At 38.8% G+C, this 21,438-nt stretch overlaps 3 protein-coding genes across 9 annotated transcripts in view; 1 reads left to right on the forward strand and 2 right to left on the reverse strand.

Annotated features, from left to right (window-relative positions):
* Positions 1-4,928: 4,928 nt before the first annotated feature.
* LOC140789436 (uncharacterized) lies at positions 4,929-9,138 on the reverse strand. Of its 2 annotated transcripts, XM_073139138.1 has the most exons (9): positions 8,818-9,138; positions 8,621-8,682; positions 8,368-8,458; positions 8,053-8,139; positions 7,256-7,309; positions 6,845-7,029; positions 6,455-6,537; positions 6,133-6,233; positions 4,929-5,365 (listed from the first exon to the last, which is right to left on the reverse strand). In XM_073139138.1, the coding sequence occupies exons 1-9, from the start codon at positions 8,860-8,862 to the stop codon at positions 5,147-5,149; spliced, it is 927 nt and encodes a 308-aa protein (XP_072995239.1). In that variant the 5' UTR covers positions 8,863-9,138; the 3' UTR covers positions 4,929-5,146. The 2 variants fall into 2 exon arrangements, with proteins under 2 accessions (XP_072995239.1, XP_072995240.1); XM_073139139.1 differs by lacking the exon at positions 8,818-9,138 and having other exon boundaries at positions 8,368-8,490; positions 8,621-8,667.
* Positions 9,139-9,872: 734 nt separating this feature from the next.
* Positions 9,873-11,673, reverse strand: LOC140789437 (uncharacterized). Of its 3 annotated transcripts, none has more exons than XM_073139141.1 (3): positions 11,526-11,673; positions 10,882-11,001; positions 9,873-10,497 (listed from the first exon to the last, which is right to left on the reverse strand). In XM_073139141.1, the coding sequence occupies exons 2-3, from the start codon at positions 10,965-10,967 to the stop codon at positions 9,966-9,968; spliced, it is 618 nt and encodes a 205-aa protein (XP_072995242.1). In that variant the 5' UTR covers positions 10,968-11,001; positions 11,526-11,673; the 3' UTR covers positions 9,873-9,965. The 3 variants fall into 3 exon arrangements, with proteins under 3 accessions (XP_072995242.1, XP_072995244.1, XP_072995243.1); XM_073139143.1 differs by having other exon boundaries at positions 10,875-11,001; positions 11,526-11,599; XM_073139142.1 differs by lacking the exon at positions 10,882-11,001 and having other exon boundaries at positions 11,526-11,663.
* A 5,095-nt stretch (positions 11,674-16,768) lies between these two features.
* LOC140789331 (uncharacterized) overlaps positions 16,769-21,438 on the forward strand; it is a 59,549-nt gene continuing 54,879 nt past the window's right edge. For all 4 annotated transcript variants that reach the window (XR_012109152.1, XM_073138995.1, XM_073138997.1 and 1 more), the window contains exon 1: positions 16,769-17,278. Coding sequence is in view for 3 of the 4 variants with exons in the window: in XM_073138995.1 (XP_072995096.1) it covers positions 16,893-17,278 (386 nt within the window). In the remaining variant the exon portion in view is untranslated. The remainder of the gene's footprint in view (positions 17,279-21,438) is intronic.

Genomic DNA, 21,438 nt, shown 5'->3' on the forward strand with positions numbered 1-21,438 from the left:
CAATACAACTTTTCATTCGGCCATTAGCATGACTCCGTTTGAGGCCGTCTATGGACAACCACCTCCTACCTTGCAGACATATTTGCCATCAGCCTGAGCGGAGCAAACCGAGGTAGATGCAATTTTGAGGGACCGTGATGAGCTGTTTAGGAGACTCAAAATACATTTAGCGGCTGCCCAAAATAGGATGAAGCAAGTTTACGACCAGAGGTGCCAAGAAAGGTCCTTCTCGATTGGGGATTGGGTCTTCATCAAGCTCCAACCATATAGGTAAAGCTCGGTTAGACCAATTCTCAATCAAAAGTTAGCTCCAAATTTTATAGACCATACCAAGTGATCGAGAGGATTGGATCGGTAGCCTATCGCCTTGACTTATCGGAGGAGGCGCAGATACACCCAGTATTTCATGTCTCGAATCTCAAGGCTCGAGTTCCTCCTACCGAGCCCATAGGAAGAGTTCCACCAGAACCAACGATGACGAAAGTCGAAGAGTCTGAATCAGAACCAAGTACCCCTACTCTAGTTCGGATCCTAGCTCGCCGACGCACTCAAGTTCAGGACGAGTGGATGACTGAGATTTTGGTGGAGTGGCAAGGACGTCTAGTGGAGGAGGCGACATGGATGCCCGAAGCTGACTTCATGGACCATTACCTTGAGCTGACACCTTGAGGGCAAGATGCATGGAAGTATAGTGGAGTGATACGATTCGATCCATATTGGCTCCATGCATGACATTGGGTTCATGGGATTGAGCCTATTTATCTAGTTTAGTAACTAGAATCAATAAAAATTTATTTTTGCTAGGTTCGAACGCAAGGACCACATTCGAACAAGGCGGTTCGACGCCTACATCACATTCGCATCGACAGAGGACGGAACTAGTGCATTCGAACGGAAATAGGCACATTCGAACGCAGCTATTTGAATGCCTACATCACGTTTGCATAAACAGATAACAGAAATTCCGCATTCGAACGCAATTGGGCATGTTCGAATGCACGGCGACGAAAGTGTGGGTTAAGTTAGGGATTGTTAGGGTTGTTTGGAGTATTTTTATGTTAATTAAGGAGTCCTTAGGGTGAGCCTCTATAAATATGTGGAGGAAATCCTAATTGTGATTTTTTAATCTGGATTGGAATTGGCTTTAGCCTCATCTCTTTCTCTCTTGACTCTAGCCATTAGCGTCCTCTCCCTCCTCCCTTCTTCCACCGCCCAAGTCGTTGGTTGGTCTCTACCAGCCTCTAACCTCCCTCTTCTATAGCAACTTTTCCCCCTTCACACCATGAACTAACCCTAGCATCCATCTAACCATTTGAGGGCTATCAAGCTAGGATCTAAGTTTCGGAACCGTTGCGAATCATATTAGGCCGGTTTATAACAAGGGCTCAATTTGTAAATATTAAAAATAATTATCAAATTTTTTTTTCGGTTGATGATATAATTAACTAGATATTTGTGAGTGATTTCCATGGACAGATATCATAACTTTATTATAGAATTAACGTGATATCATTTTCTTTATGTTTTGAACGCCGGGGCTAACAGAAGTAATTTCCCACAATATTCGTGATGAAATGATGATATGATTGCATTTAATATCTTTGACTCATTATTCGTCATTGACGACGTTAGCATTTCAGTTTATGTGTATTCTGAGGTGGATTTGTCTCTGTGGTGGACTTGACTACAGGACTCGTTTTTCCATCCTTCGGGCTTCGACTGCTGCAAGAGTAAAAGAAAAAAGAAAAATATATATACATTAACTTGACCGAGTCGATCCTATATATCTACTGACTATAATCTTATGATTTGAAATAAATAATATACTACCTAGGGTGTTGTTGTTAGATTAAAATTAACTCAAATATTTTAAGATAGTACAAATAAATGCGGAGGGTAATAAAGATAAAATGTAGTGTATTTTTGTTCAATTTCTGAGATAACATAATAACAAAATTTGCTTTGGTTAACTATGGCAATAATCACGTCAATATTCCAGATCAAGTCTTTTTGGTTATAACTAATGAAAGCAGAATAACAAGGAAAAGAGCAATTAATTATCCCCTCGATGTTCCGAATCCAAGAACAGAAACACTGACAAGGAAAAAAAAGGGAATTTAAAAAAAAAAATAAAGAAAATCTACGCCATGGCAAATGTAACTTGCACACAAACCAATGGCGTTACGTGTAACGTTATCTCTATCCCTGCAAATAAGGAACTAGTGAGATGTGTACTCTAATTCTACGACACACTCAATCATTTGCCCTCTCTATCTATAATTAGGCATCTCTCTAATCAGCAGTACTTAGTACTTAGTTTGTATCGAATTTACTGTCTTTCTTACCCCTGAGTCCCTGACCCGTTGCGAGATGCAGGAAGTTATCCAGCAGATGAGACGTGGACGCAAAGCTCTAAAGAGACATCTTTTTCGTGATTTTTTTTTATTTCTTTTTACCTCAAATAAGTGAGTTACAAATTTGTTACTGTTGGCGGTTTTAGTATAGTAGTGCTTTTTTTTTTTATGTACGAATATCTTAAATAGCCTAGAGAAAACTATTTATGTTAAATAAAAAAACTCTTTAACTCTCAGACTACGAATTTTGTTTACTTCCAGAAAATATTTTACGTGGTTTCCAAGAGTCTGTTGACCTCGTAGATAACTTGTAACAGTCCTACTTTGATACAGTCTCCGCTGTCCAGACCTAGAATAGTAAAACTTCTGTCTTTACACGCAAATCTGAGGTTTTGACTAAATTAGCCCTTTCACAAATTTCATTTACTGAAATATCTTTATCACAAACTTAATATTAAAATTGGTTTTTATTATAGCTGTTAGTAAAACTCTGAATTTATTAGTATTTTACCGTTAGATGCAGTTAATTTCAAACAATTGCTACACCATTTTAACTCATAAATGTTTTATATATCTTTGTATCGGTATATTTAATAACTAAAATAGATAATTAAGCATAAAATTATAACATTCTAAACTTTTTCTTTATATTTTTACGTACATATTTTTTTGTTAAAAGTCTAATTAATCTCCAGTCAAAATTATTACACTTTTATCTTCGTAATATCATATCCAAAATAGACTATTAATTAAAAATATTAAGATGTTGAACAGTTTAGCATCTTTCCCAATAAGATAATTATTTATTATTTTATGTGTAAAATATAGAATCCTTTTTTTTATAATAACTAAATTTTGTTAGCTTTTTTTAATAAAATATTTAGAAGATAAAATACTGGACTAGTCTAATTTACTGATAAATATAATAAAATATATATTTTTTGTATTGTGTGGGGGTATTGTGTAAATAAAGTTTAGAAGAGGGCTAATTTGATCAAAAAATTCCACAAATTTTTTCAACAAGTCATGGACTCAGCAATGGGCGATCCCTCCTGTATCTGGACGCAATTCTGTCCCTCCTCTCATCCTCCGGCCCTATAAAATGGGAATTAAGTTCGTTCCCTCCTCCTACCCGGGAAACAAATTAAAGTCGGTCCATATACATACAAGTGTTTGTATAATTTCCAAGAAGGCGATGGTGGAGGAGGAGCTGAGGCGGAGGAATGAGGAGCTGGAGAGGGAGGTGAGGCAGGCGAGGGCGGAGCTGGAGAGGATGCGATCGCGGTTGAGTTTCATCGAAGAGGCCGAGGAGCGGCTCTGCGTCCAGCTCGGCGAGCTCGAGGCCGAGGCGGTCGAGGATGCCTTAGCCTATCGGGTCCACGTCAAGGCCCTCTCCGACGAGCTCGCCCTTGCCCGGAGAATCCTCGGATCCGCCGGCTTGTCGGCAATGGGAATGAATCCTATTAGTTAATAAGGTGCTTGGGAACTCATTTCTTGATTTTTTTTTTCTTTTATTTGGAAGAAATTAAAGGTATACCGGGAGAACAGAGATTCTTGTACATCCATCATTGTTATGCGATGGTTTTAAAATTATAATCATAGAAATTTATTTGTTTGGGATAAATATGATATATTTTGTTATAGTATTTTCTTATTGTATTAGTTATTTATTTTTATTAAAATAAAATTTCTATCAGTCGCGTTCGAACGAGAAAGGGGTCGCGTTCGAACGTTCTTGCGAATGCCTATATGAGGTTCGCAAAAACAGAAAACGTGAAATGCGCATTCGAATGCGGTCGGGTACATTCGAACGCCTGCATCACATTCGCATCGACAGGAGAACGTTTTTGTGCGTTCGAATGTGATTGGTGGGATTCCACTAAGATTAAGATTAATTATAATTATTAGGGCTTGTTGGCTAGCCTCTATAAAGATGTAGATAGCAATAAAAATCATTATGTTATTGGAATATTAGTTTCTTGTCTCTTTATCTTCCTTTTATCCTAATCTCCCTTATCCCTCTTCACCAACTTATCATCTCTACTGTTGGCAAGTTCTCTTCTAATTTCTAATCTCCCTCGTCTGTCGAGTTATCCCTCTTTCTTGGGATCTCAACCACTTCTTCCCCCTTCGTCTTTTATCCCTTAAACATCACTCATCCACCATTCTTCCCCTTCGTCTTTATCCCTTAAACATCATCCATCCACCCTGATATCTATTATCATCCATAACCCTAACTTTCACTCGCAGTTCGAATCTGCGAAAAACGTAAATACGAAAAAAACCCTAACTTTCACTCGCAGTTCGAATCTGCGAAAGACGTAAATACGAAAAACGTAGATTAGGGAGTTACGGATCGATTCCACTTGATTTCGTAATTTTTAAACTATGAGAGAATATTTGGTAAATATTTTATCTCGATTGCGCGGACTACTTCCTACAATAAATTCAAATCTTAAAAGAATTATTCCGTAATCTATCAAAATCATTCGTGATGTCATTTTGACGTTATTGTTTTTTATGTACATGCCATTACTAGCTGCCTAGACAAATAGGAGATTTAAAAAACACAGATTACATCGAATACTGCAGAAAGGCATTCCTATTAATTAGAATAATCATTCGCGTTGTTAATTTCAGTTGATCGACCCAAAAGTGCAAGCGCTTAACCACTTAATCGAATATGTTAATACAGTTCCTTCGATCATGCTGCTATTTAGATCGGATTCAGGTAAAGTCAAAAGTAAAGATGGTGAGGCTGGTTGCATCTCTTTCTGCTCTATATCTTTGATTCAGCCTAGTCCGCTGTAACTCTTGACATTTTGAAGAGCTTCTTCTTCCAGGTCAACCAGCATGCTACAAAAAGCTTCAATATCTTTTGCTTCTTCCTTGAATGAGAACCTGAACTCTTTCCATTGGTAGTGTTGAGGAAGACTACTGCTCGCCACAGTCTCCGGAACCTTCGCGAGGACGTCAAATCCCTTTTGGTCAATGGAAAGCATCAATGCGTCCTTTAAACAGAAAGTATAATATCAAGTCAACATTTTCAGGATTCCGCCATTAACAAACTAATGAATTTCCTGCCACAACCTTCTAAAATCAAACGATCCTGTATAAAAAAGCAAGTCAAAGTCCTTTCACATAGAAAGAGGTCACATACCTGACATGATTATAAAGTGGTACTCGGAGCCTAATTTTAGTCAACCAGGATACCAATGCATCATTCATGCACAAAAATTGATTATTATCTAGTGGCCTAGAATCTGTCATGGCTTTTGTCCGATTTTCATCAGATATACCACATAAAATTGATTTTCCACGATTTTATTTACATGGATATATTAATGGACCATACAAGTCCTCCAAATCACTATAATTTTTTCCGCCAGAAAAACAAAGTAGAACCACTTAGATCTCATTCGATATCACAGCCAAATCGTATTCATGCATAGTATTGATAAGCAAGTGAAGACTCAAAATCCATGACCTAACAAATGACAAGTGAATAAGAAGGAAGGAAGCATCTCTAACTTGCATGACATATATAATGATGAAAAGAGAACATGGACGTCTTTTAGTTTCTTGTCTGCAATATCACTAAGTTGCACTAACATTTTAAATAAAATATCAATAGTAATGGCCACAGTGACCTACCATAGTCGAAGCAAAAGCATGATTAAATGACTTTTAACTGACTGGTCTCTACTTTTAAATCAGCTTTAATAAGAAATGAGCAGAGAATTTCTGTCTGAAGATATGACAAAGTTCTTTCACTTACTCGTGCAGTCATATTGTAATATTCAAAACAGAAAAGAATCAATGCTCTCCGTCTTGTCTGACTTTGATTGATACCATCGATGAGCTTCCCAGAAAAGGGCACTAGGCAGAGACAGAAACATTTAGATCCCAAAAGTGACTACAGGCTTAGAAAACAAAAGGATTAGTCTTAGTTAAAGAATTGATACTTTCTGTAGTGAATGATTGCACATTATATTCTGGCATCAATAAACTAGCTGACATATTTTATACAAAGAATTCAAGAATACTAGAAAATGTGTCAAGAAAATGCACAGATAAAATCTACAAATAGCAAGTCATACATAGCAAGTCAGCTTTAGGAGCTTCAATATCATCCAGCTCCACATCATGTATGTCCCCACTGCCATCAATATAAGTGCACGAACTGAAAATAAGATTAAGAAGCACATTAGATGGTTAATTTCCCATGTTATAATGGTTTTCAATCATAACAACCAAATTGGTAGGATCTCCTTGTGTCACTAGTAGATGAAGAAACAAAGGAACAAAGGAAGGGCTTAGAGAGATAACAGTTTTCAATCATAACAGTTTTCAGTCACACAAACTCCAAATAATTGTTCAAGTGTTCAGCCAACAAAGGGAAAAAATCAAGAGAAACACTTATGCATGCTAATTGCTAAATGTACTAAAATTACCTACTACAAAAATTAAAATAAATGAGCCTGTCATACCTAATATCAAACTTATAAACATTGTAACAATCATTTGCGTTTAGTATGTCCACGAAGCCTTCGCTCCTTGATCTGCAACTGATACTGGCAGAACTTAGTATAGCAGAGACTGTATAACTGGCTTGGCTAGCTGTGTTATATTCTGATAATATGGATTCCTTTATGCTATCTTTAACAACCTGGACCTGTATCAAGTATCAAAATTCAGAAGCAGAAGAAACACCCAATTGTTAAATCACCTTATAAGTGAACACTTAAAATCATGACAAACAATATAATCCTTTAGGATGAATCCCAATAATCTACTATCAAGAGAAGTAATACTGAGATTGCATTTGAAACCCAACATGATGCCCAATTAAGAATGTTGATGAAAGTGGAGCATTCTCTTAAGATTGTGTAAAGAGCTACCTTTTTATCTTTCATACGTATGACATCACCTGACAAAGCAACCCGAGCTGGCAACTACACAAGATAAGAAACAATACAAATAAGGAAATTGTGCCCATAGAAAGAGTTTATCAAAATTATATATGCTGTTCAATTTCTTTTAGCAATGAAATATTACAGACAAGCTACTAAATTACTGAGGATTTAGAGCAGAAATATGTGAATTCAACATAGGTATTTAGGAAACAAATCAAGCAATAGAAAACTGTTGTACAGATACTGAAATTGAAATTAATATCAGCAAATTTTCACCCAATGTGAACCTCACAAAAAGCTTCGGACAGGCAAGAAAGCCTCATATAGAAGTTTAGCATGATACTCTCTTTTTGCCTATCTCTATTGTTTGTGTGCACGTGTGTTTTATCATTTTCATCTCCATATCCAAATCTCAAGAGATCATAATTCAAATTTATTTACCTTTCCCAGCAATGAGCAGGTAGCTTTACATAGTTGTAGTGTAACACAAACATGGACATGGGAGGATATTTCATTAAGATATTTTAACTGCAATAGACTTCAACCATGAGAATATAAGCTCACTATCCCTATGCTATTACCATTTCATTAACAATATAATCAGTAATTGCAAATTCCTTAGACAATTCTATAAATTGCTCTATGAGATTTACACAATCGAGGAGATAGGTTAAGAAAATGGGAAGATAAATTTCTGTAGCGATTCATCTACTAAGTCTTGCAAGGAACTTCAGATGCATAAACAGTCACAAGGAATAATTGGAGATCTGTGAAGCACCAACCTTTTTTATGGATCTAAGCAAGCCCATAAGAGGACCAGGGATCAGGGTAGAAATGGAAAGAGAACCACGTTCATCGATAAGTGTGTTCTGCAAAATTAATCTATCAGGCAGGGTGAAAGTCAAAATTGCATATCCAAAACTAAGCAAAATCATAACAAAGACTAACTAAACTGCAACACAGAATCTCATCTGTAAAGCATCAAATTCAGACATAAATCATACATTTTGACTGGACTCTAATTAGTCTCAGCTCATCTAAAATAGCATAGTTACATAGCAAGGGAACATCAAAATGCTAGATACATAACACAATACCGTGTTGTGGAAGTCCCCATCTCGTATCCACAAGTATGGCCTGCCCTTCTGAATCATGTAGTAAACCTTCGATGTGTAGATGTCATTCTTGCTTTTTTTAGTTTAACAGCAAAACATCAGTGTCTTGAACAATTGCAGGTAATGTACAAATAGAAAGTACCATCATAATGGGAAATTGATCAATTTGTTCAAAATACTAAGAGAAACAGAATGAATCCATATGATCAAAGAAATCGATTTATGTGACATTCACCTCCCCTTCACATCTGCCTTGATGGTATTGAGATGAGCTTGCCAATTCGAAGCCAAAATATTCTGCAAAAAAGAAGCCATGAAAGCATTACTAGATCGACTATTTCTTCTGCGTCGGCTCCCAAATAGACCCATTTAAAAGATCTAGAGTATTTACGTAAGAATGGAGTTTTAAGGAGAGGAATATGAAAGTCTTACTCTACATCTCTCAGTGACAGAGAGGGCCACGGCCTTCGTCTTCATCGCCTGCTCTTTTAGTGCACGCCAAACGTTCGACAAAATGCCCACACCAGTCTGCAAACTTTTAAGAGAGCACGCACGAATAGTGGGTGGGTGCTCACTCCGACTACATGGAAGAAATTATGAGTCTTATGAGCTTTATTGGGAATATGTAGGCATAAGTCAAGATTAAAGAGCTAAATTTCAGTCCAGGTGCCCGTCGGATGTGTGCCAAGATATGGTTGCATGCATCCGATGGTTCCAATTGTGCCCAAAAGGAAATATCCAAGGTCAGTATGTGAGCAAAATTGATTAGAGCCATCGAATAAGCGCGACTAATGTGTTCGCGAGCCTGGACTGACCTGCACAAGTGAATCCCAACCCAAGATTGTGCAAAGATTTATTTGGCCCCACCTAGTCTTCCCCTTTTGTCTTTTTCGCTTCTTTCTTTCTTTCTTTCGTTCTTTCTTTCTTTCTTTTCTTTTCTTTTCTTTTTATTTTTTTCAGGATGTTGGGGATATATTGCAGCAGTTTAATATTCGATTAAGTGCTAATATCCCTGCTTATATCAACTCTATTATGAGTAGAGTCTAGAATTTATGTGTGAATAAAGTTTATATTTTGTTTCCAACAATGATCAAACTGCGACTGAGAAGATCATCTTCCTTTTAAGTGTACTATTGTACTATCAATATAAATCATATTACAAAGCATGCATCTGTAAACTTGCACATCCATATACAGAAGTTTTGCATGATAATCTGAAAACATTCTGAGCTCATTAAATCATCTCAATATATATATCGAAGTTGACGAAAGCATCGCTTGTTGTCCATTCAACACTTGTGCCTTTAAATTCTATGAAACAAATGACTGATCGACAACATGTACCTATCTACATTAAGAACAGAAGAATAGCACAACCAACGCACTGCAAGGAATAGGAGGCGATAATTATGGCTGGGGGGGGTGGGGGCGGGGTTGCTGAGGATGCCATTATTAAGAAGTCATAGATTGTGAAAGAGATACCTCTGTTTACAACAATCAGAAAGTTAGAATCATCTCTATTGTATGTCTGAAAATTATGGCTAATAGTGTCGACATTACAAATAACTTACAGAAATTTTTCATAGACAGAGATCAAGTAGATTTTTTGGTTCATCACTTTGATGCTGAGACGCAGCATCTGCTTTTTCTTCCATGATATGCCCTACCCCTTCTTGATAACCTTCTATGAAGCTTTTAAGTGCATCTCTATAAGCAGAAGCACGCATCATATAGATGCGTTGCAATGCAGGTCTCAGGGTCTCCATTCCACCTCTTGCGGCCACTGCAAGATCCTCCAATGTTGAAGGTTCACTTTGGCGAGATCTAGCATTTTCTACATGAGGTTCTTCTACATCCTTTTTATAGTCATTTGGTCTGAGGTCAGGGCCAATATCTCGCACCCAGCTAATGGCATAAAGCCTGGATGCTTCCTTCAAAACATACCAACGTTCTTTCCAGGTCAGTTCTCTTCGTTTTTTGAGATGGGGAGGGTCAGGCAGGGATGAAGGGAAAGCAATTTCCTTTAGATCATATCGAATGTAATCATATAATTTCCTGCAGACAACCTTTAGCTTCATAGTACTCTTTAAGCCCTCCGAATCTGGTGATGTCCTACATTAATTCAAATTCACATTCATCCACAAGTTTTTCCTGCCTTCTTTCCATTACTTTTTAAGGCAAGTGGCAACAAAATCTATGTCGAGAAAAGATAACAGCTCCTAGTCAGAAAATTCTAAAGAATAACTTGAAAAATAAAAAAAAATCAACATGGAACTTCCCATCTACACTCAATCAGTCAGAATTAATTTCCATGGAAGCAGCAAGACATGCTTTTAACATTTTTATTCATTAGTCATAATTGTATAAGCATGAATCATATAACCAATCACCGAAAACTAATTTTCATCATGCATGCATAGTATAGATCCTTGGTTGATTACTGTTCGATTAAAAAGCATAGTTCAACAGTATTCAAGTGAAGAACCAACTGTGCACCCAGGTGGTAGAGGAGGGGATGAAGGCCATGGGAAGCGGTGAAGCAGGTAAGAGCGAGATCTCCACAAGCACAAGCACGCAGGCATGCGCACACGCACACAGAGACTATTCTTAAGGAATCTACATCAAATAAATAATTAAGTAATTAGCAGTAATCTACATTCACTAAATAGTAATACTGTAATACTAATCTACATCTACTGAAATCTTGGTTAAATCTCAGGATATTTCTGAGTTCTGACTATGCTTCTTGCAATTTTTTGGAACTTCCTACCGCATTACTCTATTTTAATGTAATAAACAGTTAATATCGTTACAGAAAAAAGCAAAACAGAGATTCAATTTAGATAATAAATCAGTTGACTGTTCATGGACAGAATGCCTAGCAACTTTAAGAAAGATTGAAGGTCAAGGAGCAATCAAGAAATTGTTTGGAGCTTTGGCAGCAGGAAGGTGAGAGTGAGAGTGGGAAGGTGGCCCGGTGGCTGCGGGCGGGGCGGTCACCGGTGGGGAGCGACTTGTGGGAGTAGGAGAGTCAGAGAGAATTCAGATGGGAGTAAGAGAGATGGGAGAGTTGTGGGAGGCGGCGGCCGCCGGTGGGGGCGGCGAGAGAGTGAGAGAGAGCAAACAATCGGTGAGCATACCTATATCGTCAGCTGTTCCCCACTGCCGCCGTGTGCCACTCGCCGCCGGTGCGCCGTTGGAGAGTGGAGAGAGATCCAGAAAGGCAGAGCGGAGAGGATATAGGGATTAAAGTCTCGAGGGAGGGTTTTTCTTTTTAATCGGTTATTTACTAACCAAATACATTTTCCTGAACCGATATACCGAATCAATATAACTATCCTTCCTCTGGCACAGCAACGCAGCCTGGATCGGTACAGAACTGCTACACAATTTCTTTTTTCTTTTTTTGTTCCTTGTCTATGGATAACTATATGTATGTTATTTCATTAGATCAATAGAAAAATGGATCAATAGAAAGATAGATAGCCCGGCCGACGCCTAATGCGGGCCGCCAGGCCCACCAAAGAGCCTTTCTATTGGGTGAAAACGATCGGCTGCTTGAAAGATTCGGATATGAATAGTAAAATTTGAAACTATATTTTAACTAAATAGGTATGGATAATTTTAGATATGAATCGAAACTTAGACGAATAGGATAGAATACAAGTCGAATTTTAAATGAATGTAAATCAAAACTTAAACGGATACAAATACTGATATAAATTAGATATGAATACTGATACAAATTAGGTAAAAAAAAAACTTAAATCAAAATAATCTAGGTTTTTTGCATGAAGCTTTTGTGGTATCAATTGATGCCATTACGACAATCAAGGTGCAATACCAGATGAAGAGAAATTGGATGGGTGATCCCTGTGCTCCAAAAAAGTATGCTTAGGATGGCATGACTTGTATTTATGGTGTGAATGCTTCAAGGATCATATTTCTATAAATCTTTTTAAAAGGATAGCTTCTGTTAGAAATTAGTTAGGATAAGATAATTAATGGATTCAAATGTTGCAAAAATCTTTCCTCCAGTGGATTGACGGGTCACTTATCCATTTCATTTTCTATTCTGAAAGCAATCAAGACTTTGTATGTATGGCCACAGGCCACCTTTTCTTAATAGTTTTAGCTCTCTGCCAAAAAGTGATATCTGCCAATTTCTTTCACTTTTCCAAAAAGTTGTTAAAACAAACATTTTTCGGATCTACATACTAATTCCTGTGTAAACATGCTGGTGAATGACCAAAAGCATGTTAATGAAATCTCAACTATTCGATGGCGTATTGCATTTGAGCATGTAAAATAGATGCATTTGTGATCAAGCCTTGCATCTGAATGATTTGCTAGCTATTCTTAGCATTTTTTTTTATTGGTTGTGTACTTGAAACATTCAGTTTACTAGTACCCAAATTTAGCTGGAACATACTTTTAGAGATCTCGCACTTCAGTTGACATCCAGACATAGTATATTTGAGATTTACACTTTAGTTGTGTACGATTTGTAATCAGATCTAGATACCATACCTTGTGCCGTGTAAGATCTTCCCAAAGCTTCACAATGAAATTTATATAATTTTTAAAAAAGAACCATCAACTATGCAACCTTCTATTTAACTTGCCTTTGGAGCTTTTTTTGAGCTACTCCCTCTGGAAATTGTTAGCAAATCATTATTAAGCAAGTGATGATCTTGTCTAATTGAAGCCAATAATTGTGAGGTACACATTTTTCTTTTGGGGCTGCTAAGATCTCTGATGGATGAGTTATAGTAATTATTTACTCATGATATCCATCGATGTGCAAAAATATGCCTTGTCATTTCATTTTATTCTTTATTTTCATGATCATCTATAATTTTTTTGAATCAATTGTTTAGATCTTGTAGTGTTTTTCATTATCCCAGAAACACGTTTATGCAGTACATTACTAACTAATAGTTATACAATTTGAGATGGAGAGCCTCTAGGACAATTGTACATTGTTGGTATTTTGTTTCAGGGATTTGTCTTACAAAAAGTTAAATAGGACAATACCCGATTTTCTAGCAAATTTATCTTCCCTTCAGGCACTATAACTGTTCAGATCAAACTTATTTTTCAGATTTTAGGAGTGAAAAAAAAATATTTGGAGGTTAAATGCTATCAACTTCTAGGCATGGACTTGACGAGCAATTGCTTCACTAAACCTATTTCACCGTTCATATGGGTCTAAACTCATTATCCGGTGACTTTGAGGATGACATTTCTAAATGAAGATAGGGAGATGAACGAAGAACTTAATAATTACAGTGCATAAAGTTTTTAAAATAGCAGTAAAATGGATGAACAGCTTCAACAATAGACGCACGCACCGAGCACGTGCGTCACGGCACCTGCCACCCCCCACCCCCCGCCGCGTCCTCTCTTCTCCTTCTCCTTCCCTTTCCCTTGCCGTGCACGCTACCCCCGCTCCCACCTCCATTAAACCCTGTCTTCCCCTCCTCGATCGCACCATTTCTCCACCTCTACCTCTCTCCATCTCTTCTCGAGGGTTGCCGACGCTGGAGCCGCCGAGCTTGCCGACCAGCCCCCTTTTCAGTAAGCCCTCCTCCCCTTTCCCTTTTTCTTTTCCCTATTACTTCCCTCCTCAGCCTCGTGCTGTGCCGGCCCCGTGCTGTGTCGCCGCCGTCCCTGTGCTGCCACCGGCACCGTCGACCTCGTGCCGCGCCGCCAGCGTCGCAGCCCCTCGGGCTTTCCGCCCTCCCTTCGTCTCCCCCCTTGGATGAGGAATATCGAGGGAAGGGTGGGGGTTGTTTAACCCCCCATACACCCCCCCTAGTGGGCTGCGCCCACTGAGCCCCTTGGTGGGCTGCGGTCCAGACCGCAGCCCACTAGGCTTGGGTTGGGTGGGCTGCAGACCGCAGCCCACCAACCAAGCCTTTGGTGGGCTGTGGTTGGACCCCAGCCCACTTCGGTCAAACTTGTGGGCTGCAATCCAATTGCAGCCCACCTTGGCCCTTGCCTATTGGGTTAGGTTTGAGCCTAACCCAATACCTCTAGCCTAGCCCTTTTGGAACCATTTGGACTCTATAACCCCGTTTATCTTTGGCACCTGATTTAATTAGCCTGATCCCTCGTAATGATAATTTAGTATCATGTGAATTTTAGGATAACATAAGACTCGCCCTAGGAGGCCCTTGACTCATGTAATTGCCAACCATAAATGCGCTAATAAGATAATTAATTCTATTAGTTCACTAATCTTACGTATGGCTTACTTGTGTGAATTAATAGGATTGACACCGCGTGAGGAGAATTTTGGGCTTCCGGAGGAGTTAGCTAATAGGATTGACACCGCGTGAGGAAGACTTTAGGCTTCCGGAGGAGCCGGCTAACTGACGAGTTTTACCATACTGTGGAGACCCCCCAGGCGAGTAGAGTTATACAAATCTAGAATAACATAATTATAGTCATTATATCTGTCATGATACTGTAGGAAATGTCAGTATTAATGCATGCAGTTAGTACACCATGTTATATCTTTTGCATATGTAGTTATTGATAACCTGCTCCTCATTATATTATGAGAAGGTTGAATGTAGCATAAACATTAGTGTGATAATGCTTTACATGTGTCCTGTATGGTATACCATTGCATAGATGTATGATTACTGTGAATATAGAATGTAATGATCATGATGACTATAACATGTTTTATACACTCATAGACACTGCACCACTTCCACCTATTATTAGCAGTCGAATTCTGACTATGCAGTACCCTTACTCACTCAACCCAGGGTTAAGGGTAGAGTGTATCTTATATAACTATACTATTAGCGGCCTACACCTGAGGTCGGGAAGCCTATGTGGCATTCAGGTAGTTATACTGCATAGTTAGGACTAGATTATGATAATAGAAGAATATGATTGTGAGGCGGGGATATAACTCTAGCGGTACCCGACGACGCAAAGTTAGGGCGTTTGTGGATGAACCAAGGGCTCCTGATTCTCCCGCTGAGAGTGGTGATGATTTAGAGAGAGTGAGATTCGGGCTTACGACTAGGGTCCTTAGTCTGATGGCCATAGACAACCGGTCACATGTAGTGTCGCCATACGCGTGTAGGTGACGTTACCGCTAGATGTGTATATATCCCCCCTCGATGTATGAGATGATGGATGATTATGTGATGGATGATTATTTCATGAGAGTATTTACCCTGTGTGGTGAATTAGCTCGGTGAGCGATGATAAGTATGATTAATGATTTGGTAGGCATGAGATGACTAAACTGCTATTTTATTGCTATGCATAACATGTAAAACCTATGATTGAGATGTGTACGAATAAGAGATTGTATCAAGCTTTATATTTGTGTGAACTTATCATGATACGTTTAAGAACTAGCATGTTCCAGGATAGTGATTGGTAATCCTTATCCATTGCATTGACTTAGTAAATTGTGGTAAGTCACTTCAATAAGCATATCGTTATCGTTAGCAAGTATAGGCATACATTGGATATACACATGTGATGCCATTATTTTAGATTGTATGGATCCTACTCGCTGGGCTGTAAGCTCACCCCTCGTGGCGGTATTATTTCAGAGCTAAGGGACGCAGGTGCGGGTGGCGAGGAGTAGCTGCTTTTCCTTTTCTGTACGTATATTAGTTGTATTAAGCCCCTGCGAGGGTGTGATGATGATGTTGTATTTTGGACTTTAGCATAGTATTTTGGATGTATATTAGGAAGGCTTGTTGTGGCCTGTGGAACTTGTATCCGGACTCTTATAATTGAGTTTATTTATGGTGAAATTGTGCTGTTGTGTGCCTTGTGAAATTCTTGTACTGACATGATATACCGCGTGGGGGAATTTACCCACGCAGTTTACACGTGTATTTGGAGGTTTGGGTGTTTCAGAAATTAAATAGTAATAGTGAGAACAAAGAGGCTAAACAATTATCACAATTCTTTCCTCTATTAATAAGAGTTTTTTCTCCAAAATAATTTATGATCTAACATCCAATGAGCTGTAACGTTCACTTATTAATTATCTATACTACATTAAATTAAAATTAGAGCTTTCTATTTCTTTTTCAAAAAGTAAGGCAATAGCAAATTAGTCAGAAAATAGTAAAATTAGGTGAGAGAAACTATTATATCAAACGTGTCGGACAATGCTCTGTACACACACGCAGAAAACATTTTCTTTTTTTACTTTTATCTCTGAAAGCTTTCAGGTTATCAATCAGATGAAGCAATCTAGCAGCACGAATCATGATGAAGGGAGAAGGAGGACGTGGAACCACAGGATCCGCTCACCTTTGGAAACGCTTGCTAGCCGTTGGTTCGCTATTTCCAAATCCATTTGGTTCCCCCTCAGGCCCTCACACCTGACAACCATCAGTGGCGCGCATAACTTCTCCTTTCCAAATCCCTAAAACGTCTTTTGGTATGCTCGAAGCCTCGACCCTTTCCCTCTCCGTCTCACCCATCTCCTTCAAATTCCCTCACTTCAACTAGCCATGATATCAGTTAAATCTATCACTGCTCTCGGAGTATCCTACTCCTACTCCTCCACCAAGAACTCATCCCTCTCCACTGCTACTTGCTCCCGCTCTTCTCCTCCTGTATGCTGTTCCCTCGGATCACAGAGAGTGTCTGTTGAGCCTCTAAGGATCGAAGCCAAGAAGGAATCCTCTCCGGAGAAGGAAGGAGTAGTTGCGGTAGAGAAGGAGACGAAGGATGCTGGACATAATGGTGGGACGCGGGCCAAGGAGGAGAGGAGGATACCTGGGATACACGTGCCGAGGGAGAAGTATATATCTGTGCCCAAGGGGGAGCTTCTTGATGTCATTCTTGCCTTGTTTGACTCCAAGGAAGCTGCAGAGGAGTTTGCCCGTGTTGCTAGGTATGTTCTGTTGAAAAGAGTAGTATGATTGCAAAAGCTTAAGGCTTCGTTTGGTTAATGTACAAGGTTTTCCAACGATAACTTTACTTGGAACTCTTAAATGCAAATTAGGTATCATTATAACTTTACTCACATTTTGTTTGATTACAAAATATAGATAAAATTTTAATAATTACCTTTCATAAGTTTATATAAGGATTTGTGTTTGATTATTAAATTGTGATAAGTATGGTTAATAAGGTCATTTTAAGATGAAATGACTATAATTACCTCATAAAAATGGTGTGAAATTGAATGGGAGAAGTTAGATAAATAGTTACAACTTGTTATGCAAAGAGGATTATTTTTGTTAGTCATTTTTAATAGATCACTAATATTTTAGACTAAAACTAGTGCTGCAATCTCAAAATCGACCCTTTCGGAGGAGATGAGAGCGCTTGAATGTAGAAATGCAAGTTAGATAAGGTTTTTGCATATTGGTGGAAGAAAAGGAAAGTGGAAAGAGGTTAGGTATAGATAGAGGAGAATATTTTAGTCATTTTTGCTAATAGAAATATTGCTTAGAAATGTCTATAACTTTATCATACCTCTTCACCTGTAATAAAATTTTGTGCATAACTTATCACGCCATTTATTTTATAAAAGATTTGACTAAAATATACATACTACGAGTATTGTAAAATATATTTAAGGGAGAGTTTATTTATCAATGAGTAGTTCATGCATAGTTCTTATGCATGAACTAACACCACCTAAGTTTTTAGGGAAATTGGTTTTTTTAGCACTGCATTGAAACAGGAGATCTCGCATTTTTCAGAATTTCCTGTGCCAGCCTTAATGAAAAAGGATGGAACTTTTGATCACAAATTTGAGGCAGTGTATTCAATTATATAGAAAAGCTTATTTTATAACTCTTATGTCATTGTAGCTATATCTGATATCAGTAGATATGCAATATAAAGATTTAAATGATCCTTCCCAGTTGCTAAATCTTTTGTAGAAGCTAATTGCAGAACGTCGAGATTGTCATTCTTGTGTTACATTCTACTTCACACTTGTAATCTTCTATCACTATTTTTGACTTCCAATCATATGCATCCTCTCTTAAGATGGGTGTCTGATTCATGGTAGACAAGGTTAAGGATTTGTAGAACAATGCATTGTGTTCTGTAAGTAACCTTGGCATCATAATTACAAGTTGGGAAGAAGGTGGAATATCGCTATCATTGAGTATGCTTGTTTTATCCAATGAGATCTAACAATCTTGCAATTGAGGTTTATCTAGAATGCAACTCTTCTGTCGATGAGAGTCAGCTTTCCTACTTGAAGTCAACTTACTCCAGCTATTTGATTAGCCATTAGATTAGTAGCATTCTATAGGCAAGGAAATAGTGTAACCATCCCTTCACTGCTGGAAAGAACTTTTTGTTGGTAGGAGTTGTAATTCAATTGAATTTTTAGTTATTTTCCTAATTGATCTTCTATAGTTTTCTAATTGAATGTCCTATCTCTTCAATTGAGCCCAATAATGGTCTAGAAATCAGCTCCTACAGAAACCAGAATTATGACATGAAAACCTGACTTGAGCCCTGCCACATAGCACTATTGAAACACCCAAATCTCCAAATACACGTGTAAACCGCGTGGGTAAATCCCCCTACGCGGTGCATCACATGACCTGTCAGTAATAGGATTTCACAAGGCACATAGCAGCACAAGTTCGTACTATAAATAAACTCAACCATAAGAGTCCGGATTTCAAGTTTCACAGCCACAATAAGCCTTCAAGATACACATCCAAAATACAACTCTAAAGTCCAAAATACAACGTCAATCATAACGCCCTCGCAAGGGCTCAATACAACTAATAGACATACTGAAATAAAAAGGCAGCTATTTCTCGCTACCTGCACCTGCATCCCCTAGCTCTGAAATAATGCCACCAAGAGGTGGTGAGCACATAACCAGCGAGTAGGATCCATATAATCTATAACAATGAAATCACATGTGCATATCCAATGCATGCCTATAGTTGCTAGCAATAACCATACGCTTATTTAAATGACCTACCATGAGTTACTAAATCAATGCAATCAATAAAGACTACACATCACTATCTTGGAACATGCTAGTTCATAAACGTATCAGGATAAGTCTACACAAATATCATGCTTGATACAACTTTTTATTCATACAAATCTCAATTATAGTGTTTACATATTATGCATAGTAATAAAAGAGTAGTTCAGTCATCTCGTGCTCATCAAGGCATTAATCATGTTTTATCATAGCTCACCGAGCCATTCACCACACATGGTAGATAATCTCAAGAAAATCATCCATCACATAACCATCCATCATCTCATACATCGAGGGGATATATACACATCTAGTGGTAATGCCACCTACACATGCATGTCGATACTACATATGATCGATTGTCTGTGGCCATCAGACTAAGGATCTCGGTCATAAGCCCATATCTCACTCTCTCTAAATCATCACCGCCCTCAGCGGGAGAATCGGGAGCCCTCGGCTCATCAACGGACTCCTTAACCCTGTGTCGTCGGGTACCGCTAGAGTATATTCACAACAGATATTTATGCAATAGTCTATCATACAGGATACATGTAAAGCATCGTTACACTAATGCATATGCTAACATTCTCATAATATCATGATGAGTAAATTATCAATAACTGCACATGTCAAGATATATCATGGTACACTAGATGTATGTATTAATACCGACATTTCCTATAGTGTCATGAAAGGTATAATAACTATAACTATATTATTCTAGACTTGTATAAACTCTACTCGTTTGGGGGGTCTTCACAGTACACTAAATCTCGTCAGCTAGCCGGCTCCTCCGAAATCCCAAAATCCTCCTCACGTGGATTCATGCAAGTAAAGTCATACGTAAAATTAACGAACTAATAAAATTAATTATCTTATTAGAGAATTTATGTTCAGGCGTATACATGAGTCAAGGGTCCCCTAGGGTGAGTTCTATGTCATCCTAAAATTCACACTAATTAAGTGATAATAATTTGTCCTCAGGGGAGTGGTTAGGCTAATAAATCAGGTAGAAATAGATAAACGGGGTTACAGGGTCCAAATGGCCCCAAATGAGCTAGGCCCAAGCCTACCTAATAGGCAATGAAGCTTTGGTGGGCTAAGGTGGGCTGGGGGGTCCAACCACAGCCCGCCAAGGTTGGATTAGTGGGCTGCAGTCTGTAGCCCACCCAACATTTGGGTTAGTGGGCTGCGGTCTGACCGCAGCCCACTAAGGGGTCGGGTTGGTGGGCTGCGGCTTGCAGCCCACTGCGGCCTGCAGCCTACCCCGAATTCGGGTTGGTGGGTTGCAGCCTGCGGCCCACCAACACTTATCCCCCCCATCTCCTTCGAGGGAGGGAGACAGAGGGGACGAGAAATGGGGGGGCCCGGCACTGTCGGTGGCCCACGCCGCCGGCAGCCCGCCCTCGAGTCAGCAGCTCGCGACCCTCGCCGGGGGGGTGGGGGGGGAGTGCTGGTCGGAGGGAAGGGAAGGAAAGGAAAGGAGGAGGGCTCGGCTCGGCTCGACGGCGGCGGGCTTAACCCACGCCGTGGAGGGGTCATCGCCCGTCCTCCTCGCCTTGGTTTTGAGAAGGAGATGAGACCAGGGTCATTACAAAATGTGATGATGTAGGGGTCTAAACACAAAAAGACTAAGATATTGGAAGTTGTTTGGAACCTTCTTAAGAGTCTAAAGATTATGGAATACTGATTAAATAGATCTATCTCTAGATATATGGAATTCAATTTTATTAAGTCTAGATATATAGGGCATGAAAGAATTGTTGTTGAGGAAGAAGTATGTCTTATTGAACCTATACGTCAACAAAAAGCAGAAACTGATGAGAACATTTCACATAAATTTGGCGCAAAAGGTAAATAGAGAAGTTCTTCTAGTGACTTTTTCATGTACCCCAAATTAGAGAGAAATTTTATTACTATGGCTATAAGAGTAACCATGTTTGGAATTACAAGAAAAGATAGCATTAATTGAGCAACTACTCTTAAAAGCTTTAAGCATTTAGAAAATGGTGGTTTTTTTATTTTTCTATTTTAAAACTGCCTCTCAGTTTTGGGCTTGAGACAGGCTCAAGAAATGAATT

The sequence above is a fragment of the Typha latifolia genome, chromosome 5 (assembly GCF_019914945.1).
Source record: "Typha latifolia isolate L0001 chromosome 5, TyphaL0001v2, whole genome shotgun sequence".
NCBI lineage: Eukaryota > Viridiplantae > Streptophyta > Magnoliopsida > Poales > Typhaceae > Typha > Typha latifolia.

Coding starts and splice junctions, on each gene's coding strand:
- LOC140789436 (XM_073139138.1), bottom strand. CDS start 8,862: ATGAAGACGAAGGCCGTGGCCCTCTCTGTCACTGAGAGATGTAGA. Junction 7,310..8,052: donor TGCTTAGATCCATAAAAAAG/GTTGGTGCTTCA, acceptor TATCTTGTGTAG/TTGCCAGCTCGGGTTGCTTT. Junction 6,234..6,454: donor TCCTAAAGCTGACTTGCTAT/GTATGACTTGCT, acceptor GTCTCTGCCTAG/TGCCCTTTTCTGGGAAGCTC.
- LOC140789437 (XM_073139141.1), bottom strand. CDS start 10,967: ATGCCTGCGTGCTTGTGCTTGTGGAGATCTCGCTCTTACCTGCTTCAC. Junction 10,498..10,881: donor TCCCCTCCTCTACCACCTGG/GTGCACAGTTGG, acceptor GAATTAATGTAG/GACATCACCAGATTCGGAGG.